This window comes from Podarcis vaucheri, assembly GCF_965113315.1.
Source record: "Podarcis vaucheri genome assembly, chromosome: 8".
Classification (NCBI taxonomy): domain Eukaryota; kingdom Metazoa; phylum Chordata; class Lepidosauria; order Squamata; family Lacertidae; genus Podarcis; species Podarcis vaucheri.
This window is the reverse complement of record NC_138766.1, coordinates 36,092,647-36,117,773: the sequence shown is the minus strand read 5'-3', so window position 1 is coordinate 36,117,773 and position 25,127 is coordinate 36,092,647. Positions and strand designations below refer to the sequence as shown.

Sequence of the window (25,127 nt, the reverse complement as noted above, 5' to 3'; positions counted from 1 at the left end):
AGTCCCAAAACAGCTGGAGGGCCGAGTTTGGGGATGCCTGCCTTGGAGGCCGGACCCAGCAGGAACCTTCTGGTTGTACTAGCCACTCAGGCAAGGATCAATCCAGTTTTCATTTCCCGATGGAAACAGTGCTTTGCCTGGGGATGGGGTTCTTCAACTGCAGCAGTCGTCTCCGCTCGCTGCATGTGAGCAGGTCTGGCAGCCATAGTGGTTCCCTCTGGGGTCAATACTTGACCACCTGTGCATCTGGTGTCGGAGCAGACATCCTGAGGTGGCTTCTTCAGCTGCTGCTCTTTTTGACTCTTAGTCTGGAGTTGGGGCAATGCCCTTTGGAGAACCTTTGCTCACACTGGCTTTCTGTTTTTTTGCTTCCTTCCCCCATTTTGGTGACGGAATTATGTGAGTTTATTTTCACTGCTCTTTCGAGAGCACGCTAAAAATACAAAGAAAAAGGATACAAAGAAACATTGCTGTTTCCAACACTCTCACAGTACTAGATTTAAATAAGAAAACATAGCTTGCTGCTGCCATGTGAACTTTGTGTGACACACTATCTTCTCAGTTCTTTATTCCATAGTGGGCGTACCTCCACCGTCACTCTTACCATGGATCTCAGCCATTCCCTTTTCAGCTGGCATCAACACCTGTGAACCTCACAAGCATATGCAAGGTGTTTTCCAGTATATGCCAGAACATAACCTTCATTTCTAGATGTACACCATTGTGTATATAAACTGCTGGCAACCTTATTAAAAGTAAATGATTTTCTAGTGATCAGTTCTCAGGCTTTTTTCCACCTTGCTATAGCTGCTGTAAAACTCTCAAAACTTGTACGGTGTCAGCTCCACTGGAGTTTACAGGTCCTTCTTCCAGAACCAGCCTATGATGTTCGTGAAGCGGAATAAAAATTTATGACTTCGTTGTTGTTGCCGCCAGGGATTCAGCATCATTTCTCTCCTCTAACCTGTTGATCCATTATGGAGAAAAAGTAAGATTTCTATCTTAATTATTCTTCAACATGTATTATTTTTAAATAATGCAAGAGATATGCAGAATAACGAGTAGTACAAAAAGTTTAATATATAAGGAAACTGATTGAGAAAGCTGACATATTTGGAATAAACTGCCGCTTTTTATTTAGTTTTCCACAATTTATCTTAACATCAGGGCATAACAGCAGCACTGTAGCAATTGTATACCATTAAATTAAGAGCATATTGTATTAACTATTCAAATATATATTATACTATTTGCATAACACATATGCTGTGCAGTGAGTGCCATGTGAGATGTAGACTTTCTGTAGACTATAGCACATATTTAATGTTATGTAAAAAAAGTTCCTTTGCTATGTCTTATGTGTGAGTGGATCTTATCCATTCCCCCCATAAGTTCCCCCCATTCCCCCCATAAGTTCATTTACATGACATGAGACATGTGGTTGCTTCTTCCATTAAAATAACAGCTGTGTACGAATAAAGAAGCATGCATTTACGGGAAGAGGTGATATGTACATTTATGTCGTCTTGAACCTGAGTCATGATCCTATATAGTTTAATAGTACATATTCAACATATATTATATTCAAAACCTTTGTATATATTATATCTAGGAAGTTCCCCTCAAAAACTTACAAATCACAAACGGCATGCATTTTTTGTTGGGCAAAAAGGCTCTGTAATTTATCAGAGGCTGACTTGAGAAATAGCAGTCATTTTGATTGTAGACATTGGCATCACCTAATGAACTACTTTAAGGCAGCACATCCATACATTTCTTTTCTTTGCATATAGCTTTATATTCTCAGTGGATATGTGTGTTTGCGATGGAATGGAATTTCTTAATGTACCGGTACATGTTAGTATTTGAAAGTTAATTCCAAGAACAAAGATAACAGGTGATATCCAACTAAGCCTTGTCCAGAATAGAACCATTGAAATTAATGGACTTAAGTAATGAAGTTGGGTATCTCCCAATAATTCTTAGCAACAATTCATCTCTCACAGCTGGTCAGCTGAGGAAAATATATTGAACAAGTTAAAATAATTTAAATAGCTGGAGCTTTCGTTTTCACCCTGTAACAAGTGGAGCAAACATTGTTATGTTTTCAAAGCTGGAAGCTGAACACATAACATGAAATGTGTTAAGCGGAGGAGAATGTAATTTGATAATTCCAGCAAATAACAATTTAGATTAAGTTTGTAGGGTGTTGAGATATATAGACTGTTAAGGATAAACTTGTTAAGGATCTAGATACCGTACAACTTAAGTTTTTCAAGGCTGACCTAAACCACCTGCAGCATTTCCACATGCAGAGAGATGATAAATGCTCTTGTATTTAGCATATGGTGTGTGGAATTTTAGCTACGTATTGAAATGTTCTACCATGGATACACTTCTATGTAGGCTCCAGATGGAGTAGAAGCAGTCAGGAAACATTTTTAGAAAATCACGGTTTGCAAACGGAATGGACTTGATATATCCAATTTACTATATTTAAAGCAACATTTCATTAGACTATAGGATACTGAAATACACCTTCTTTAGGCAGCAGTAAAGCTTTCCCATATCCTCTCCCCCAGTGCCTAAAATATTTTAAACCACACATGCTAAATACAATGATTAGTTGAGCCACATTAATTTTCGAGAAAGACATTTCCTTTGAGCTTTGAAATTTTATTTTTTTAAAAATAATTTTTATTAACCAGCCAATCAAATCAAATCACATCACATAAGTTCCGAATTACAAAGCCGAATTTTAAATTTTGTTGAGGGGACCCATATTTCAAGATTCGAAGGGGGATTCTGATCATCTTCTTGCTACTGTGTTAATGTCCAAATCAGTCCAAACAAAGTTCATAATTCTATCCAGTCTTATCTTGCTGTTTCCACATCACATCTTGTTCATATATTTTCTCTTTTTTCTTTATGATCTCTTCTGATAATCTCCTTAAGCCGATAAACATCAATAATAATCCTGTGTGAATTTTTCCGTTCTTCCAATCCTCAAATCAAGATGGTTTCCATATTTCATAGATAACATCGCTCTTTCCATCTTTAATTACAGAACTGTCGTTCTTAAGTCCCTCTGAGGAGTCTCACCCACAATATAAAGACAGCTTTATTTATCCTCCCAGACTTAAGTCCTCCGACAGAACTTCCCAATATGGCAACGGCACTTTTAACTGCGTCATTCCAAAGCCCTTATACATTCCACACTCTTCTCAAAACATGCTTTGGTTCGAAAGTTTATCTCCACACAGCCTTAAATCCACAGCTTAAGTCCTTAAAATGACATTTCTGACTTGTGAGGGGGGGGGGAATCTTGTTTAATCACATAAAGGAAAGAAAGGAAAGTTCCCCCCCCCCTCCATCAGTCCCTTTGCCATACCGAGTCTTGGCGTATCTTCTCATGAGTTATACTTGTTCCTCCGACTCGTCTTGTTTTATCAGAGATCTCTTCTGTTAGCAGTCTTTACTCCCCCTCCTTCCTTGAAATATGTGCATTCGCTTCTTCCTAATTGTTTCTTTTGAAGTTCTTGCAGCTAGTGGTGCAGATCAGAGACGGCGTCCAAGAGCGCCTAAATCCCACAGAAGGGCATTGTGCCTAGTGCCCCCATCCCCACAAATTCGGGGGTGGTATAGGGCACAGCAGGCAAGGGCAGTCTCCCCCCCCAATCTTGGGGGGGGGTAGGGAGGCTATTTACTCCCATCACAGCCTTCAAATTACCTTGTATGGGTCGGAGAGATGTTATTGTCAGCCATCTTCTGATGCGCCCCTAGTGGCCCCCCCCGAGCTTTGAAGTTTTAATCGATGACCACAAAATGTCCTTGAAGGACATCACTCCTATGTGAACATTGCAGGTCTGGTTGCAGCAGCGGCAAAAATTAATGATCTTCCTCATTCTTTACTGAATTGATCAAGCACAAGGAAAGTCCCACAAGTGGGGTGGGGGGAAGGTGTGGGAACAAACCTGGCCCCAGTCAGGAATCTCTCATTTTGCAGCCTGTGTATTTCCAGCTGACTGCACATAACAGAGTCCATTAATTTTGGCTTGGCTGCCTGGGTATCCTGCAACAGTTGCAACAATCACCGTAAGTTACCGTAAACGCTTTGTTGGGGTGTTGTGTTGAACCTACTTAATGGGAACAGGATTACAGGTAGACCTGGATACTGATGACTTAGGAGACAGGCACAATCCCAAACTGCCGGCCTGTTGAATGATCAGATAAGATCAAAGCACATTTTGTTTTATCCTCAATCCATCTGCATACCTTCTAAAAATACAGGTTTATGTACACGTCATCCTGTTTTTATATATAAAATTGAGGATATTATAGTAAGTTAAATTACATTTAAAAGAAAAAAAGAAAAAAAAGAAAAAGAAAGCTGAAACAGGAAAAAAAAAACATTTTTAAAAGCAGAGGAAAATAGCAATAAGAAAACAACTATAAATTATAATTAAAGTCACAAAACTATATAGTATATATATTTAGATGAATAAATGAATTGTTTCCCTCAAGTATACATTGATTCATGTGTCACTATGGTTTCAACAAATACATTCCAAAAATCATTTAATTTGTTCACGCATAATCATTGTCTGAAAGTGATCTGTTCATAGGTTGCAAGAGTTGTCACATCATATATCCATTAATTGAAGGAGGGCACATTTTTATCCTTCCAATGTATGAATAGAACATCTTTTTGCAGATGGTAAAATAACTTGCAATGGTTCTCCAGCCCTCCTTCACCGTTTGAGGCGGGAATTTTTAATGGCAGAGGGTTCCTCCTTTTTTGCACCCTCTTACCACTATCTCTTATTACTTCTGTACAAGTCACACACAAAAATATTTAAATTAAAGATATCTTGCCATCAGAGGGAAATCCCATTCTGTTTCACCACTTGAGGTGAAACAGGAAGATATTGCCCTCACCAAAGTCTCACTTACTGGGGCGTCACAGTGGCAGCTTCTGGAAAAATCTCTCAGGTGACAAATGGGTTTCAATAGTTGATTTTGTTGTCATTTTACCTGTAATGCTTTTCTTATTGCTATATTTCTTATTGTTAATGTGTTGCTTTCCCCCCATGTAATTTTTATGGAAATTCTAAAATCAGGGGAAATTTACAGAAAGAAAATAAGAAAGAAAAAGAGAGAGAGAAGAAGCTGAGGTGGGGCAGAAAATTAGGCAGCATCGATGCAGACATGGAACACAAGTACAGCAGAGTATTTTTGAAGTTTAAAAATACAAAGGAAAATACCACAATAATTGCTGATATGTTGAATGTGAGGTAGATCCAGGAAAAATGTTGGTTTTAATTCCCTTGCTTTGTTATCATGTGATATAATACAACAACAACAACAACAACAACAACAACAACAACAATTTATACCCCGCCCTCCCCAGCCAAGGCCGGGCTCAGGGCAGCTAACAAGCAATAATAAAAACAAGTTGAATGAGCACAACTTAAAAACAAAATTAAAATACAACATTCAAATATTGAAACTTTAAAATATTAAAAGGCAGCCTCATCACAGGAGGAGAAAGGAAAAAAGAAAGAGGGGGAGGGAATCAAATTGGCTCCAAGCCAAAGGCCAGGCGGAATAACTCTGTCTTACAGGCCCTGCGGAAAGAAATCAGATCCTGCAGGGCCCTGGTCTCATGAGGCAGAGCGTTCCACCAGGCTGGAGCCAGTGTTGAAAAGGCCCTGGCTCTGGTTGAAGCTAATCTAACTTCCTTAGGGCCCGGGACCACTAGGGTGTTGCTATTTATGGACTTTGAGGCTCTCCATGGGGCATACCGGGAGAGGCGGTCCCGTAGGTACGAGGGTCCTAGGCCATGAAGGGCTTTAAAGGTCAAAAGCAGCACCTTAAATCTGACCCTGTACTCCACCGGGAGCCAGTGCAACTTGAAAAGCACTGGGTGAATATGCTGCCATGGCAGAGACCCCGGGAGGAGCCTCGCTGCAGCATTCTACACCCGTTGGAGTTTCTGGGACAGCTTCAAGAGCAGCCCAGCATAGAGCGAATATGAATAATATGAATAAAAGAAGAAACCAAGTATCAGTGTGTTGATTCTTCTTGATTTTTTATCATGTAATCCATGATAAATTGTAATAGTGTAAATTGGAGGAACTATCGGTCCATACATTTCCTTATTCTTAAAAGAATTGAAATCAAACCAGACTGCAAAAAAGCTGTATTTTTTATTGGACCTCTTGTAAACTTTCAGTTTATGGGATTGTTTTCCTAACAAGGCTACCTGCCAATAGTCCAACAAGGCTACCTGCTAATAGTCCAACTTTACTAGCTCAAGCATTTGCCAAGACCTTGCTATAGACATCCTTGTGGCCATCAAAATATGAGAGATGAACTCGATATTTTTAAGGTCTTTATTGGCATCAGGGAATAAATTTAGAAGCGCCAAATCTGGAGAGGGGACAACAGTTATTTTGTTATGCTTATTGTATATGATTAGTATATGTGTTACTATCAGCCACCTTGAACATTTGGTGGAAAGGTTGGTTATAAATTTCACAAATAATAAATGAATAAATAAAATGGAAAGGGCAGGAGTACGTTACTTCTAGATCAGGGGTCAGCAAACTTTTTCAGCAGGGGGCTAGTCTGCTGTCCCTCAGACCTTGTTGGGGGCCGGACTATATTTTGAAAAAGAAAAAAAAGAAGGAATTCCTATGCCCCACAAATAACCCAGAGATGCATTTTAAATAAAAGGACACATTCTACTCATGTAACAACACAATGATTCCCGGACCGCCCGTGGGCTGGATTTAGAAGGCGATTGGGCCGGATCCGGCCCCCGGGCTTTAGTTTGCCTACCCATGTTCTAGATACTAGGGAGATAGCTGAAATATGCAAAAACCCCACCCCTGATGTCCTTTAAAGAGACACACGTTTTAAACCCGAAAATAAACAGGAGAAGAAAAATGCTGTTGTTTCCTTGTCATTGGTCCAGCTGAATCATCCCAGCCCGGGGTTTGGGCAAGTCTTTGAAAGAGAATAATAAATATTGGCATGCAATTTGTTAAGCAAAATGAATTCTGAAGATGTTTTCTGATATGAGAAACCCAAGCTTGTTTTGTTATCTCTTACTGCTCATTATTCGGTTTCAAATAGTGTGGAGCAAACCAGCAGGACGCTGCTGTCACTTACACCTTCTGAGGCGGCTGCACTCAAGGAAGGGATAAATTTCCTAAAGAACAAAATGGATGGGAAGAATTACATCTTGTACAAGGACAAGGATACACTCCGTGCATGCAAGAACTTGTGCAAGCACCAAGGTGGATTGTTTATTAAAGATATTGAAGATCTGACACAAAAGTAAGGCCAGACTTTGCCCCATTTGCGCTCTCTGTTTCTGTTTGCAATAAATATACTCCCATAAACTGATAAGCATGGGAAATGCTGAGAATTCAGATAGACTACGATGTAGCATGCTGGGTTGTTGGGTTTTTTGGCAAGCTGATTGGTTAAACTTGAAACACTATTCCTTCGTGATGATGGGTCTCAGGATTTGGCCCAGTGGGAATGAGTCCATCTTAAAGATAGACACTGGCGGCCACTTGCCCTCAAGTCCATGATGATAATAATAATAATAATAACAATAATTTATACCCCACCCATCTGGTTGGGTTTCCCATGAGAACAATGTATTTTCTGCAGCAACAACAAAAAATAGTGTAGCTAAGGATCTTCATGATGATGACTGAAGTTCCAGAGCAGGCAAGTTGCCATAGAGGGCACCCCCTTTCCCCTCAAGTCCTCTAAGATCACCCCCTAACTCCACAGAACTGCACCACCAATGAGCCTGTTCAGAGGTGGCTTAAAGAGAGATGCATGCTTATTAAAGCATTTAAAAGCTCTATCAAGGAGACCATCATATTCAGATGTATATGGCTGGAAGCAGTGGACCTGGGGGTCTCAAATATCAGTGGCACCCTATGTGATGCAAAAAAATTGGCAACCGCCTCCCCTTCCCACCTCTGGCATTCCATTCTAAAGCATAATTGCTGTGTCCCCTGTGGAGGTCCTATGTTCTCATGGATTTAAGGGTTTCATTGCTACAAGGTATGGTGACAGCCATGAGCTCAGATGGCTTTAAGGAGGTTTTTAAGGTGCGACTGAACTGGTTGCACTCTCCTAAATCTGCCTCTGTGGCAAGTTAATAAAAATGTTTTTGCAGTATTTCTGCCATTTCTTCCTTAGCTCCTTCCCCCTTTTCTACCTTGTCCTGCCTTGCTGGTCCTTTCCCCACAGTTTTTTAAAAATGTAATTATATATTAGATGTAGCATATACTTTATATGTACATATCATCTTGTCTTGTGCAATATTTTATATCTTCCCTGCAATTCCTAGAGTTTGGTCAGAATGAAATGGTGACTGGTCACTGATGCCTCCACTGCAAAGTTCTCTAGTTCTCTAGCCTGATACCTCACATATTTGACCCAGGATAATCCAATATTGTGCTTTATTCTCAGCTCTGCATTTTTGTAAGTTTAATAGATGTTATTACTGTATTGAAAAATCACTTGAAGATGTTCCATAAGAAGCATTTCCTAAATGAATGAAATAAATAAAATTGGCCCAGCATTCTGGCTGTGTGAGATATTCAAAGCACATTCAAAGCACATTGTTCCCCTCAAAATGTTCTGGGCACCGTAATTTTTGTGGGGGGTAAATGTTAGAGCCCATAATCCTCCAAAGGGAAAGGTCATGTTTCAAATGTGCTTTAAAGGTAGTGTGTACCCAGACTCTGACTATTATTCTATCCTAAAACTGCTTCCTTCTCTTCGTGCAATGCATCTTTCCCAACAACATGGTATTCGAGTTCATTGGCTAGCTTCGTGTTGCTAAATATTGCTCTAAGAATTTACACTTTAAAACCCCATCATTGTTATTTCTGTTGTTGACTTTTTAACCTAGATGTGTACGTTGCACTAAGCATAACTGGAAGCTGGATGTGAGCACAATGAAATATGTTAACCCCCCAGACAGCTTCTGCCAAGATGAACTAGGTAAAATGTAACATCTGCTGCAGCTTTTTATAGCAGTGGCACCTTTGTTATTTTCTTGCTCTGTGGCTTAATAGAAATACAAATCCAATTTGCTCAAGTTGAAGAGTTTGATTTGATTTATATTGCTTACTTTGTTCGCTGTCGTGCATACAAGTCAAAAACAGTAAGATATTGGATTGGTTTTTTAAAAGCCAAGCATGGCAAATGGTAAAAGCTATTTTTAAAAAAACAAAACAACAACAACAACTTTTTTTCCTACAGTAAAACATTTTTGAGTAAACATCTAATATGTTGAAAAGAAGAGATCTGCAGGATTTCCATGGGGAAGGAATTTCACAATATTGTCAGGACTTCTCTGAAAAGGCCATCATAGGCATTCACAATTTCAACCACTGGGTTTGGAAATATAGAGCAAGACAGGCTCATAAGTGTTCAACAAGAACCAGGAATATGGAACAAAACTGGTAACAGCTGGCATTCTGGCAGTTCCCTCTTTGCGAGAAGTGAGGTTACAGGGAACCAGACAGAGTGGCGCTCGCCCTGTGGAACGCCCTCCCTTCAGATGTGAAGGAAATAAGCAGCTATCCTATCCTTAAAAGACATCTGAAGGCAGCCCTGTTTAGGGAAGTTTTTAATATTTAATGCTGTATTGTTTTTAACACTCGATTGGGAGCCACCCAGAGTGGCTGGGGAAACTCAGCCAGATGGGCAGGGTATATTATTAACCCTAACTCTGGATAATTATAACTAGGGAGGTTCTGCCCCCAGTTTGCCAACTACGTATCACTCCCCTCATGGTAACACCTTAGACCTTCTTTCCACCCCAGCCAACTAATAACTACTGCAAATGCCCCCTTTGCTCCCAGATACTTCCATCTGTCCCCCTCCAATTCCTTATCTTTCCCTTCTGCCTGTCACCAGAGGACTAAAACGGTCATATTAACCTGCCCTTGCTGGCTTCTCTCCCCAACCCCATTGTCACACCCTTTTCTCGGAGCTGCCCCACCCTTTCCCTGCCTTTATAGCCTGGATAAACTTAAGTAGTAGCAGGCAACACGTGGCTAATAATGTTCTAACAACATCTTCATAACCTGTATTATTTCACAGTTCTTGAATAGAGAACATGTGGTGGAGATACAACTAATAAAACAAGTCAATATTGTAGGAACAAAATGAGAGAAGGTAATCAATATCACTGAGGCAAACAAGCCTTTCAGTAGTCCCAATCCTGCAATCATGCTCAAAGCGTAGCATCGAACAAAAATAGACAATATAGTCCAACGGTATAGAAGAAGGCAAACAAGCCTTTCAACAGTCTCAATTATATAACTGTGTATGAGCTTGCAGGGCAGCAGTTGAAGAAGGAGCAAAAAGGGTTTTCTTGTGTGTGTGTGTGTGTGTGTGTTTCTTTGTGGCTGATTAGCTGCTCTCTCTGTGCAAAGGTCAGAGGGGGCAGGGTTTCTGTTGAGGCAGGTGATTAGCTGTGGGAGGAGCTTATCAGAGCTTGCAGGACAGTTTGATCCATCTTTTAGATTTAGGAGAGCTTGTCTCAAACGTTTGTTGGGGGAGACCTAGGTTTTTTAGTGGGGGGAGTTATTTGCCCTGTCTTCACGCTTTTTATGATGGAGGACCGCTGTAGCCACCCCCAACGACACGTTCTCAAGATGGAGGGGGAGGGAACAGCTGCAGTCGCCTGCGATTCCTGCGCAATGTTTGCCATCTTGCCAAAGGTTGCAGGCAGCTTTACCTGCAGCAATTCCATGTTGATTGCCCTCTTAAAAGACAAAGTCCAGCAACTGGAGGAACGTGTAGCTACGCTCCAAAGAATTAGAGAGCTGGAGCTCTTCTTGGAAGCAACAGAGCACACCGTCTCCACCAAGGAGGAGACAGGGGACTCCCCTGAGAAGGAGGCTATTTCACCAACACAGGAGCCAGATATATGGAGAAACGTGACTCAAAGAAGTAGGAGGCCCAGGGTTTGCTCTGATTGTTTAGAAATACACAATCGCTTTGAGGTCCTCTCCCCTAGCATGGAAGACGAAGAGCAGACTCCATTTGACGATCTCTCCCTCATTACAGTCGATCAGGTATATGAAGACGAGCAGCAAAGTCAGGCCTCAGGGAATGTGCAGGTGACCTTGGAACGGACAGCTCACGCAAGAACCCCGACCAAACCCAAGAGGAGGCGTGTAGTGGTGATAGGGGATTCCCTACTGAGGGGAACAGAAGCAGTGATCTGTGGGCCTGACAAGATGTCTCGGGAAGTGTGCTGTCTCCCCAGGGCTAAGATCCAAGGTGTAACTGAACGACTGCAAGGAATCATAAAACCCACTGACAAATACCCCTTCCTCTTGGTTCATGTGGGAAGAAGAAGAAGAAGAAGGAGAGTTTGGATTTGATATCCCGCCTTTCACTCCCTTTAAAGAGTCTCAAAGCGGCTAACATTCTCCTTTCCCTTCCTCCCCCACAACAAACACTCTGTGAGGTGAGTGGGGCTGAGAGACTTCAAAGAAGTGTGACTGGCCCAAGGTCACCCAGCAGCTGCATGTGGAGGAGCGGAGACACGAACCCGGTTCCCCAGATTAGGAGACTACCGCTCTTAACCACTACACCACACTGGCTCTCGAACCAATGACACTGCAAGCAATAGCCTCCAGAAGATCAAAAGAGACTACTAGGCTCTGGGCAGGAAATTGAAGCAATTAAATGCACAAATTGTCATCTCATCTGTTCTCCCAGTTGAACGACGTGGCCCAGGGAGAGAGGGAAAAATAGTGGAAGTGAACAGCTGGCTTCGCAAATGGTGTAAACAGGAACGGTTTGGATTCTTAGATCACGGACTGCAGTTTCTTGAAGATGGACTTCTGGCAAGCGATGGGCTGCACCTCACAATGGTTGGGAGAAATGTTTTTGCCAAAAATCTCAGAAACCTCATCAGGAGGGCTTTAAACTGACTAATGTGGGGGAGGGAGACAGTGCACCTGAAGGTAGGAGTCTATCAATTGATGAAGATGATCATCCAAATGTCATAGACCAAATGGAGCAAACAGCACGCAGACCTAGTGGTGGGAGGAAAAAATCCTTAAATAAGAGACACGGGGGAATGATTAATGGACTTCAATGTCTGTACACTAATGCGCAAAGCATGGGAAATAAACAAGATGAGCTTGAGCTCTTGGTACAGCAAACTAAATATGACATAATAGGCATCACTGAAACCTGGTGGGATAAGTCCCACGATTGGAATGTAATAATGGGGGGATACAATCTATTTCAGAGAAACAGACCAGACAAGAAAGGAGGAGGGGTGGCGTTATATGTCAGGGCTGTGTATACCTGTGAAGAGATCCAAGATTTAGAACCTCAAAGCCAAAGTGAGAGCATTTGGGTCAAAATAAAGGGAGAGAAGAATAACAGTGACCTCATTGTGGGAGTTTACTATAGATCCCCAAGCCAAACGGAGGACATAGATGATGCCTTCCTGGAACAGATGGCCAAGCATGCAAAAGGAAGGGAGATAGTAGTAATGGGGGACTTCAATTACCTGGATATTTGTTGGATGTCAAACTCAGCCAAGAGCATAAGGTCACTGGCCTTGCAGACAACTTCATTGTCCAGAAAGTGGGAGAAGCAACAAGAGGAACAGCCATTTTAGATCTGGTCCTAACCAATGTTGATGACCTGGTTAGTGGGGTAGAAGTGGAAGGATCATTAGGCGCGAGTGATCATACTCTTCTGAAGTTTACTATATAGTGGAAAGGAGCAGCCAAGCATACTAGGACTCAATTTCTTGACTTTAAGAAAGCCGACTTCATAAAACTTAGGGAAGTGCGGGGTGAGATCCCATGGACAGTAATACTAAAAGGAAAGGGAGTTTATGATGGCTGGGAGTTTGTTAAGAGGGAGATAGTAAAAGCACAACGTCAGGCAATACCAATGAGACGGAAACATGGAAGGTGCCTAAAGAAGCCAGGGTGGCTATCTAAAGAACTTTTAACTGAGTTAAGATTTAAAAAGGATGTGTACAAAAAATGGAAAAGGGGGGAAACCACCAAAGAGGAATTCAAACAAATAGCCAGCACGTGTAGACACAAAGTCAGAAAAGCTAAAGCACAGAATGAACTCAGGCTTGCTAGAGAGGTTAAAAGCAACAAAAAAGGCTTTTATGGGTATGTTCGTAGCAAAAGGAAGAACAAAGAAACAGTGGGGTCACTCAGAGGAGAAGATGGTGAAATGCAAACAGGGGACACAGAAAGGGCTGAACTCCTCAATGTCTTCTTTGCCTCAGTCTTCTCCGATAAAGAAAACAATGCCCGACCTGAAGAATTTGGAGCAAATGATCCAGCAAAGGAAACACAGCCCAGAATAACTAAGGAGATAGTACAATAATACTTGGCTAGTTTAGATGTATTCAAGTCTCCAGGGCCAGATGAACTGCATCCAAGAGTATTAAAAGAACTGGCAGATGTGATCTCAGAACCACTGGCAGTCATCTTTGAGAATTCCTGGAGAACAGGCGAAGTCCCGGCAGACTGGAGGAGGGCAAATGTTGTCCCTATTTTCAAAAAGGGGGAAAGAGAGGACCCAAATAATTACCACCCAGTCAGTCTGACATCAATACCAGGGAAGATTCTGGAGCAGATCATTAAGCAAACAGTCTGTGAGCACCTAGAAAGGAATGCTGTGATCACCAATAGTCAGCATGGATTTCTGACAAATAGGTCATGTCAGACTAACCTGATCTCGTTTTTTGACAGAATTACAAGCCTGGTAGATGAAGGGAATGCAGTGGATGTAGCCTACCTTGATTTCAGCAAGGCATTTGACAAGGTGCCCCATGATATTCTTGTAAAGAAGCTGGTAAAATGCGGTCTTGACTATGCTACCACTCAGTGGATTTGTAACTGGCTGACTGACTGAACCCAAAGGGTGCTCATCAATGGTTCCTCTTCATCCTGGAGAAGAGTGACTAATGGGGTGCCACAGGGTTCTGTCTTGGGCCCGGTCTTATTCAACATCTTTATCAACAACTTGGATGATGGACTCAAGGGCATCCTGATCAAATTTGCAGATGACACCAAACTGGGAGGGGTGGCTAACACCCCAGAGGACAGGATCACACTTCAAAACGACCTTGACAGATTAGAGAACTGGGCCAAAACAAACAAGATGAATTTTAACAGGGAGAAATGTAAAGTATTGCACTTGGGCAAAAAAAATGAGAGGCACAAATACAAGATGGGTGACACCTGGCTTGAGGGCAGTACATGTGAAAAGGATCTAGGAGTCTTGGTTGACCACAAACTTGACATGAGCCAACAGTGTGACGCGGCAGCTAAAAAAGCCAATGCAATTCTGGGCTGCATCAATAGGAGTATAGCATCTAGATCAAGGGAAGTAATAGTGCCACTGTATTCTGCTCTGGTCAGACCTCACCTGGAGTATTGTTTCCAGTTCTGGGCACCACAGTTCAAGAAAGACACTGACAAACTGGAACATGTCCAGAGGAGGGGAACCAAAATGGTCAAAGGCCTGGAAACGATGCCTTATGAGGAACGGCTAAGGGAGCTGGGCATGTTTAGCCTGGAGAAGAGGAGGTTAAGGGGTGATATGATAGCCATGTTCAAATATATAAAAGGATGTCACATAGAGGAGGGAGAAAGGTTGTTTTCTGCTGCTCCAGAGAAGCGGACACGGAGCAATGGATCCAAACTACAAGAAAGAAGATTCCACCTAAACATTAGGAGGAACTTCCTGACAGTAAGAGCTGTTTGACAGTGGAATTTGCTGCCAAGGAGTGTGGTGGAGTCTCCTTTGGAGGTCTTTAAGCAGAGGCTTGACAACCATATGTCAGGAGTGCTCTGATGGTGTTTCCTGCTTGGTAGGGGGCTGGACTCAATGGCCCTTGTGGTCTATTCCAACTCTATAATTCTATGATTCTATGATTCCAATTATATATTCAGCAGTACAACAGAGAGAAATAAAGCAATGACGGTTGCTGTAAAAGACAATGAAACACAGCATTTACTGACTAGTGCTTGATTAATAGAACTCAGATAGCTGCTAAAAATTTCCATTGCATGATATCCAGAATGGCTCACAGGCTGAGCCCAGGTTCCATCAGCGGAAGAGAACAGGGTTCTTCTGGTGCAGCAAAGACAGAGCTATATATCATGGAATTTTATGTTCAGAGGGGTAGATGAGCAACAGCTTCAACCTCCAATCAAAGAAGATCTTGGAACTTTGCTCATTTTGTTATGTAGGCAGGTGCTTTGCTCTTGACCAGACCAAGGGAATACAGTGGTGTCTCGCAAGACGAAATTAATTCATTCCGCTAGTTTTTTCGTCTAGCGATTTTTTCGTCTTGCGAAGCACGAAATCCCATAGGAATGCATTGAAATTCAATTAATGCGTTCCTATGGTCAAAAAAAGTCCAAACAAAGCCAAATTTGGTACAACAAGAGTTTATTAAGTGCTCTTTAAAGTCACACGTACTGTAAAGAGCATTTCAAAAATTGAAGGAACAATAAATTAAGTTTGTAAACATGACAGAAAAACATTTAAAAATCAACAAAGTGTACAGTACATTTTCTAAAACTCTGGGGGACCACTCGAAGAAGGTTCCTCTTCCACTCTTTGCTTCTTGCTGAAGAACCCCCTCCCCAACTGTTCCCCCAGCCACCCACCACACAGAAATTCAAATCCAGATTTTTTTAAAAAAAACAGCAGAGTGGCCCAATGGTCACAGAAAATCATAAAAATGCAGAAAAAATACACACAAGCTTCCAGATTCTTGCAAACCCCTCCGCAACACCAAGTCTTTGAATTCCAAACACCCCAACCCAAAACCCAAAACCCCCCCAAAAATTTTAAAAGTTTAAAAGAAGTTTTGGGAAAGCTTCAAAAATCACCAAAGTCTTCAAAAACCTCAAAAAAGGCTACCACACCGCGTTCTATGAGTTGCTCCTCGAAGTCAAGTCGCAACTGTATTAACGGTGTTAAGAAAAAGGAAACAAACTTGCAAGACGTTTTCGTTTTTCGTCTTGCGAAGCAAGCCCATAGGGAAATTCGTCTTGCGAAGCAGCTCAAAAAACGGAAAACCCTTTCGTCTAGCGAGTTTTCCGTCTTGCGAGGCATTCGTCTTGCAGGGCACCACTGTATCTGGGAGACAGGTAAACAGGAAGAGAGTTCTCTCTTTCCTCCTACCAGACAGTTCATTGAGAATCAGGCAACGAAACAAAAAATCAGTGCCTATGTGTTGGCTAGGTTTAGGGGTTATGAATGAAGCAACAGCAAAGCAGTGGTTTATTTCCTCTCCTCCTAGTTGTTGAAACAGGTCCAGATAATGGATTGGTGCTCGTTGAACTGAATCCTCCAAATCCATGGGATACAGAACCCAGAGGGCCTGAAGACCTGGCTTTTGGGGAGGTGCAGGTAAATAAAAATCACAAACTTTTTATGTACTGGGGCTTGCCTCTGTGGCCTAGTGTGCACATGGTGCTGAACTACTGTTTGTTTAACAAACTATGAGTAACTCATGAGTTTTCCCACAGACAATTACAACAAAATACAGCTTCTTTCTCCCAAGTCTAGTTCATTTCCAAGCTATTATTACATTGTGATTTTTTTCTTTTTTACCTTTAAAAAAAATTAAATTAAAAATGCAGTAAAATGTGTGTGTGTGTGTGTGTGTGTGTGTGTTTTGATCCCTCAGACTGCAACAAAATCAGAAAATTGCACAAGTAAATTTACACAAGCAAATTTACTATTTCCAGATTGTGTACTTTTGCACATTTCTTGGGTGGGGAAGTTTTTGCTGTTGTTGTTTAACAAGTTGTGTGCATGTCCTGTCAGCACCTAATTGGCATAATCAAAATCAGAATGTAGGGACAGACAAAAGAAAATGCTCACTGGTATGAATGGGAAAGATTGATGTTCCTCCCTAGAGACAAATTCAAACACAAACACATGCAGGTTTAGACTAGTCTGGTCTAATCTGAATGGGGGAAAAGTGAATTAGCAACTAAATAATGCTCAGCAAGGACAAGCCCAGAGACCCCCAGTTTCTCATTCTCAACATCTTTCACAGTAAAAATTGTCACATTTCATTCAGCCACTCTGTAATCTTCCTATCCTCCTCCAGCAATCCTGAAGTTCTGGATACACCTTAAGTTTGTGGCCTGTTTACTCAGCATTCTTTCAGATTTGCTTGCACAAATCTTACATGTTGTTAGATAATGCCCAGCCTTTATTAAGCATTCGTTCTGATGATCAGGGATGATAGGAGTTATAGTCCAGAACATCTGAAGGGAACTTGGCCTCGGCCCAGTACAGTCATACCTCATGTTGCATCCGCTTCATGTTACGTTCTTTCAGGTTATGTCCCATGGCAACCCAGAAGTACTGGAAAGGGTTACTTCCGGGTTTCGCTGCTCGCGCATGCACAGAAGTGGCAAATCACAACCCGTGCACGCGCAGACGCGCTGCTGTGAGTTGTGTTCTTTTCATGTTGCGAACGGGCCTCCGGAATGGATCCCGTTCGCAACCAGAGGTACCACTGTATACCTGAAGGAGCATCTCCACCCCCTCCTTTCAGCCCGGACACTGAGGTCCAGCTCCGAGGGCCTTCTGGCAGTTCCCTCACTGCAAGAAGTGAGGTTACAGGGAACCAGGCAGAGGGCCTTCTCGGTAGTGCCACCTGCCCTGTGGAACACCTTCCCATCAGATGTCAAGGAAATAAACAACTATCTGACTTTTAGAAGACATCTGAAGGCAGCCCTGTATCAGAAAATTATTTATGTCTAATGTTTTACAATGTTTTATGTGTTGTAAGCCGCCCAGAGCAGCTGGGGAAACCCAGACAAATGGGTGGATCAGAAATAATAAAATCATTACTGTTATTACTAGGTTGGGGAAGTCTCTCTATGTTTAGTGTGCCTCCCAAGAAGGGAACATATTCTCATCATGGCCTTCTCATGCGTCTCCAAGAGGATCTCAACACAATGCAAGTCTCCCACCCACACCAATTCTGAATGCTCTTAGCAGTTCCTATTTGGCCTCTGCACAAAGTTTAGATATGCTAGCTACCCATCTGACTGGGCACCCTCCCTACTCAGTGTTAGCCAGAAGCAGGGAGGTGGGGAAACAGGAGCGGATGTGCTTGTGTAAACATAAAGGTACAGAATGTGTGAAACAGAAGTGGCAGTATGTGTGGACCTTTGGGGAGGGGGCACAGTGGAAGCAGACAAAGCAGAGGAAATATTTTTGGCAGTGAGGCAAGGTCACCTGGTCTCTTTTTTTCCCTCTGGGGGTGGCCAAAGGAAGAGGCACTCTCTGCCCAGCTGCATGTTTTGGGGTGTAGCAGCCAAAGAGCAAAGCTGTATTTTCTTCTGCAGAAAGGAAGCGGAAATCTTCTCTAACATCCGCTCTCAAAATAGCACCATGGGGACATAATAGAATCATAGAACTGTAGAGAAGGAAGGGGCCCTGAGGATCACCTAGTGCAACTCCCTGCAATGCAGGAATATGCAGCTGCCCCATACAGGGATCAAACCTGCAACCTTGGCATCGTCAGCACCACGCTCTAACCTACTGAGCTAGCCACACTAGGAAACAGTTCTTTTCTTTTCAGGCACACGGAACATGACAACACTGATCCATCTCAGTCTTGGGTTTCTGTCTGCTCTTAGGTAACTTACATAACTCATGCATGTATGGACCTCAAACTTGGAGACAGAAGAATGATCTTCGATCCGTGGCTCGTTGGCCCTGCTTTTGCACGTGGATGGTGGTTGCTTCACGAGCCACCCGGCGACTGGTTGGAAAGACTGTGTCGTGCAGATCTAATTTACATCAGCCACATGCATTCTGATCATCTCAGGTATCTGTGCATATGATAAAAAAGAGAGGGGAAATTACTTATGCTGTCATCTTAATCATTCTTACCTGGGGCTGGTGGTGTGCAAGCTGTATGGCTTTGTCCTATGCTGCTCTGGTGACACAGGCATATAAGGAAGCATATAAGTAGGACAAGCCAAAGTTCTGCCTCCTGGATGGCATTTATGAGGCAAGGAAGAACATCATTAGCCGTGCCATTCTTGTGCATAGTTATTGATGCCTGCCACCCCAGTCTCCAAGCGGGTTGAGATTCCAGGGATCCCAGGCGCTTACTCAGGGTTCAGTTTCCTTCGGAATGAGGGGCAGTGGAGACTGTGGTGTCTGTAGAATATATGGTTTATTTACACATATATACAACCTGAGCCTGTGATGGAGAAGCTTGCAGCATTAATGGCCCAAGAGACCTTGCTTTTCCCATAGCCACAGCATTGGATTCAAGCAGAATCCAATATGCCTATGGGTGGCCTTGAAGTGAGCTTCACTTGGCTTGCTCACTCCCCTGGAATCCTGGTCCCGTTATTTTAGTGCCTTTCACTATATATAGCTGACGCACACCCCAGTAAAATGACTTGAGGATTGACTGAGAGTGGCCACCAAGACCATATAACACCAGTTCTGAAAGACCTACATTGGCTCCCAGTACGTTTCCGAGCACAATTCAAAGTGTTGGTGCTGACCTTTAAAGCCCTAAATAGCCTCTGCCCAGTATACCTGAAGGAGTGTCTCCACCCCCATTGTCCAGCCCAGACACTGAGGTCCAGTTCCGAGGGCCTTCTGGCAGTTCCCACACTGAGAGAAATAAAGCTACAGGGAATCAGGCAGGGGGCCTTCTTGGTAGTGGCGCCATCCCTGTGGACACCCACCTATCAGATGTCAAGGAAATAAACAACTATCTGGCTTTTAGAAGATATCTGAAGGCAACCCTGTTTAGGGAAGTTTTTAATGTTTGATGTTATATCCTGTTTTTAATATTCTGTTGGGAGCCGCCCAGAGTGGCTGGGGAAACCCAACCAGATGGGTAGGGTATAAATACATTATTGTCATTTGTTTGTTTGTTTGTTTCCTACTCTCCTGCTTTTCTTACTCTCCAGTTACCCTACATTGAAGAAACTTGCAGAGAGGAGGCCAGATGTTCCCATTTATGTTGGGAAGACAGAACGGCCTGTATTCTGGTACCTCAAGCAGAGTGGTGTAAAGCTGACCAATATTAACATTGTCCCATTTGGAGTTTGGCAACAGGTCTGCTGTCTTGACATATTCTGAAGTTTATATTTTCTTTCTAAACTATGGAAATAATCCAGAAGTTTCTAATCAGAACATTTCCAGACCATGAGTAAGCAACAGTATTTTTAAATAAATAAATAAATAAAAATCCCCTAACACGCAATTCTTGCACACCACCCAAATTTCCAAGTGGCTTGAGACTCCAGGTCTTCCAAATGCTTATGCAGGGTTCAGTTTCCTTGGAATGACAGACAGTGAAGACTGTGGTATCTTTAGGCTATAGGGTTTATTTACGCATACAACCTGAGTTTACGATGGGGCGGTTCACGGCATTAACATCCCAGAAGGTCTTGATTCTCCCATAGCCACAACCTTGAATTCAAACAGAAATCAAGAATGCCTCTCCCTCCCTCCCTCCCTTTCTTTCACATCTCAACTCTTGTTTTTGCTAGTTGAGGGAGGGGAGCCCACCCATTTGCCCTCTGGAGTGTAGCTGCTTCCTTTGTTACCCTAACAACTCACACTTAGGGCCATTACCAAGAAACTGGCCTGGCTATTCCAACAATTGAATACTTGCTGGATCCGGGAATTAGAAGGGACTCAGACATATCGCCTAATACCCACCCACCCCAACAATATTGACAGAATTAGGGAATTGAGGTCCCAATGCTCCCACTACTCATCACTTAATAACCAAAGCAGTTTGAAATATGTTTCTGGGTTGCCACATATATATCCTAAGATGGAATGTAAACATATAAGGTGAGCTGATGAAGCAAGACTCCTGACTCAAGTTGACTCTGCTTCATGTTGACTCTTGTTGGGGGCATGAATGAGTGTTATTTGCTGGTTCCCGAAGCAGCCACTAGCTCACCACCTCATGCCACTTGGACATGTCCAACCAGTTCAGAGACAACTGGGGGACCTAATCACCACACTATCATCTGATCCACAAGGAACTACTCAGCATTCCTCAAAAACATCCTATCCTTGCTGCCACTAAAATGTATTATGAGGAGGAGGAGGTGCATTACTAACACCAATAACACCAGAGGGTGCGTTACTAACAATAAGTTTAATAGTAACAAGATGCTTATGGATAAATAGCCATGCTGCAGACTGTTGCTTGCAATTAAGGATGGGTAAACCTGTCAATGTCAATTTCTATTGGTTTCTATCCCTCCTGATCTTAAACACAGTTCTCAACAGTTCTACATAACCTTGCATTTAAAAAACCAACCAACCAACCAACAACAACAACATGTTCATGGAAGTTGATTAGGATTTTATTCAAATTTATTCTATTATATGCATGTTTTTATGCAATTTCCCCTAATATACACCTTAGGGAGCCACAGCACACAGATGCCATTCTAGATTGCATTCCAATAACTTTTTAAAGGGATTACAACCAATCATAGACCCTATTTTCTATAAATAAAAATGTCCATGTCAAAATTCATAGTAACATGTGTTTTGATTTCTTTTAAGGTGGACAGGAATCTTAGATTTATGATACTGATGGATGGTGTTCATCCTGAAATGGATACTTGCATCATTGTTGAATATAAAGGTACCTGAATGTAACAATAATTACTATGTTGCATTTGATACTTTTTATACTGTGTTTCAAATAAAAAAGTGGAATGATTCAGATACTCTGTATGATTAGTGCAATTTTTCTATTTTCCAGCTTTGACCTACTTTGAGGTTATTCGTAACGTCAGATTATTGTACAAAAGTAAAGAAAAACCATTCTTGCTCCTTTACACTTCAGGTTTCTATCAAAAGCTCCTAGTGCCTAAAATATGGTCCTTTCACCTTGCTCTGAAAAAGCAGCCAGTTCTGGCCTGGTCTTGCTGGGAAGATGTTGGGACACAATTTTAATTGAGAGTTTATCTTTGCATAGGGCACAAAATTCTGAATACAGTGGACTGCACCAGGCCCAATGGTGGAACGCTTCCTGAGAAGGTGGACCTCATGATGAGTGACTTTGCAGGTGGAGCGTCAGGATTCCCAATGGTATACAGCGGAGGAAATTTCACTGGTAATGAACCAATGGCATCTTTTAGATAAGGTGTCCGTTTTTCAGAATATTTTGAAGCCTCCATTGGCCAACACTTTTATTTCAAACCAAACACTCCCCTTATCTCTTGAGAGACAAACTAGCAAGTGCACACAGCAACATAATGTGTGCAATTGCCCCAAAGAAAAACTTGGAGGAAACATGAGAAGAAGCAAGAGCTCTTTCTATGTCACGGGTCAGCAAACCTTTTCAGCAGGGGGCCAGTCCACTGTCCCTCAGACCTTGTGGGGGGCTGGACTATACTTTGGAAAAAAATAAATGAACAAATTCCTATGCCCAACGAATAACCCAGAGTTGCATTTTAAATAAAAGGACACACTCTACTCATGTAAAAACATGCTGATTCCCGGACTATTTGTGGGCCAGATTTAGAAGGCGATTGGGCCAGATCCAGGCCCCAGGCCTTAGTTTGGCTACCCATGTTCTTTGTTGTCAGATACCAACCCAACAACATAAACCAGGCATAGGCAAACTCTGGTCCTCCAGATGTTTGGGACTACAATTCCCATCACCCCTGAACACTTGTCCTGTTAGTTAGGGATGATGGGAACTGTAGTCGCAAACATCTGGAGGGCCAGAGTTTGCCTAAGCCTGGAATACCCCCTTGTCTGTTGTCATGTACAGGCATTCTGGGACCCTGCACACTTAACTGAAATGCACATAAGTGGGAGGCCTGCCGCAGTAAATACATCTTCCTGCCCAACAGCTGTGTTGAGTGGGGTAGCGTGGCAGTAGCAAAAGCTTCCGGTTGCTATTTTTGAACCCTTGGAGTCTTATTTTCTGGACTTTGGGTTCACTGATGTCCCTCTGGGGAGGGTCTCCTTGTGAACCACAAGGGCTTTCCAGCTCTCTCCTGACATTTCAGGTTAGAATTGAATTATTTATTTATTTCCTGGCACCATGCATATACGCAGCTGCATGCAAGTGGGGTGTGTGTGCCTGTAGCAGTGAGAGAGATCTTCTGTGCAGTCTCTTCCCCAGATCTCTTTCCACTTGACAGATGGCCCTTCCAGATTTCTCTTGCTCTGCTTCAAGTGTGAAGGTGATGCTGATGGAGGTGATCAATAATAATAATTAGTAATGAAGAACATAACTTAAAATCTTTGTGGGACAATTAAGACACCCCCCCTCGGATTGCACAACATAGGTCCAATAAGTGCTTTCGTTTTTCAGAGGAGAAGAAAGCCCAGTTTATTAAAATCGAAAGGAAGAAGCTGTTGAATTACAAGGCCCAGCTGGTTACTGATCTGAAGCCAAAAATCTACTGTCCTTTTGCGGGATATTTTGTTGAAGCTCATCCTTCTGACAGGTACTATCTTCCTGTTCACTCTTTAGTCACCAGTTGTATCACAATAGGTTTGCACAAATGTGATCAGTGATGATGTGTGAAGCAATGTGTGAACTGAGACAGAGCTAGCCTGTAAGATTTGCACTCATCCAAATTTTGCAGTGCATTTCTCCAGGCAAACGGTGTTTTGCAAAAATGCATATATTGGGGAAAGGTGTACATAAAAATAAAGATATTAGTGAAAATAACATACAAAAATGTGTTACAGTAAGGGAAATTGCTTGCAAAAATGTGCACGTTAGTGAAAACTGCATATTAAAATATGTCTATTAGGAGTAATTTGCACTAAAATGCTGGTGATTTTTCAGGGTGATTTTAAAAACGAACTGCAAATTGCTGGAAAATGTGGAGAACTGAATTTCAGACTGGAAAAAAAAGAAAGTGAGAGAATAGAAATTAACAGATCCTTCCATTCTTATTGCCTCCCCTTTGCAAATAAATAAATTAAAATTCCACCTGCTTTGAATTTTTAATGGGGGTGGGGGTTATTATAGGCCATTCTGTGTAATGTGTGGTTAGCCTTTTCCTACCTAATAATGATGTGATTAGCATTTAAGCCTAAGAGGTAGACTATCAAATAATGCTGGAATCAGTGCTGTGTGCCTTTCCAACCTAGTCCCATAATTTCCACCATGGCACAGAATGTATTGACTTATTATCGATTGTTAATTGGCCTTCTAAATGTGGAATAAATCTTCCACTAGTAGAAAAACTGTTTTATTATTGCAGGAGAGGCTTGCCAGTAAAAGTGAAATTACAGTAAATCCAAGGTTGTCTTGTCCTGGTCTGACAGCAGTGAGGCAGGGCAGGACCACAGACAGCTCCAAGTGAATGAATAACTTGCTCTGAGTAGAGTTAAGATTACGCTGAGCTTTTAAAGTTTTGGATCCCAGACTACTTCTCCTTAACTGCATCCTCTTGTTGAGGATAACTACAGATTCTTAAGCATTCTGACCTGAAGAGAGGGACTCTTCATATGTTCCATAGCCTTATTGAACTCGCTACACCATCAGTAAGGTATTGTGGGAGATAAAGCAATAGTTTGTTAAGGATGCTGGAAACTGTGATTCTGTAAGGGGGAAACTACACTTCCCATGATTCTTTGGGGAAAGTCATGTGCTTTAAGTGTATGGTGCAGATCTGCACCATCTATCTTCAACTATCTTCCACTTAATCTTGTTCTCTTGTACAAGTGAACAATGCTAGTGGCTATTTTCCTTTCACTCATGACTTTGTGTCTCCAGTGCTATGGAAACATCCAATTGTGTGTGTTTCCTTAACCTAGTTACATTAAAGAAACAAATATAAAAAATGACCCAGAGGAGTTGAACAGACTAATTAAAAAAAAATCTGAAGAAGTTTCAACATGGACACCAAAACCTGGAGCCACTTTGGACCTGGCAAGGATGCTCAGAGATCCAACAGACAGGTAATACTAATGTACTTCAAATTAAGTATTTATTGAATTTCTATAATTAGGTTTTGAATGTTGTAATGCCAATAAATCTGTTAATCAGTTTTTGTTGAAGTGCT

At 42.1% G+C, this 25,127-nt stretch overlaps 1 protein-coding gene across 4 annotated transcripts in view; it reads left to right on the top strand.

The window, feature by feature from the left end:
• Window positions 1–550: 550 nt before the first annotated feature.
• The window catches only part of LOC309539136 (cytidine monophosphate-N-acetylneuraminic acid hydroxylase-like), a 30,189-nt gene continuing 5,612 nt past the window's right edge, over window positions 551–25,127 (top strand). For 3 of the 4 annotated variants that reach the window (XM_082234986.1, XM_082234984.1, XM_082234987.1), the window contains exons 1-10: window positions 5,194–5,294; window positions 7,141–7,344; window positions 8,948–9,039; window positions 16,364–16,473; window positions 18,729–18,919; window positions 20,028–20,175; window positions 21,652–21,733; window positions 22,070–22,207; window positions 23,420–23,555; window positions 24,880–25,023. In XM_082234986.1, coding sequence (XP_082091112.1) covers window positions 5,209–5,294; window positions 7,141–7,344; window positions 8,948–9,039; window positions 16,364–16,473; window positions 18,729–18,919; window positions 20,028–20,175; window positions 21,652–21,733; window positions 22,070–22,207; window positions 23,420–23,555; window positions 24,880–25,023 — 1,331 coding nt within the window. In that variant the 5' untranslated portion in view covers window positions 5,194–5,208. Of the gene's footprint in view, window positions 989–5,193; window positions 5,295–7,140; window positions 7,345–8,947; window positions 9,040–16,363; window positions 16,474–18,728; window positions 18,920–20,027; window positions 20,176–21,651; window positions 21,734–22,069; window positions 22,208–23,419; window positions 23,556–24,879; window positions 25,024–25,127 lie in introns of those variants that run through there. The other variant, XM_082234985.1, reaches the window with a different exon arrangement.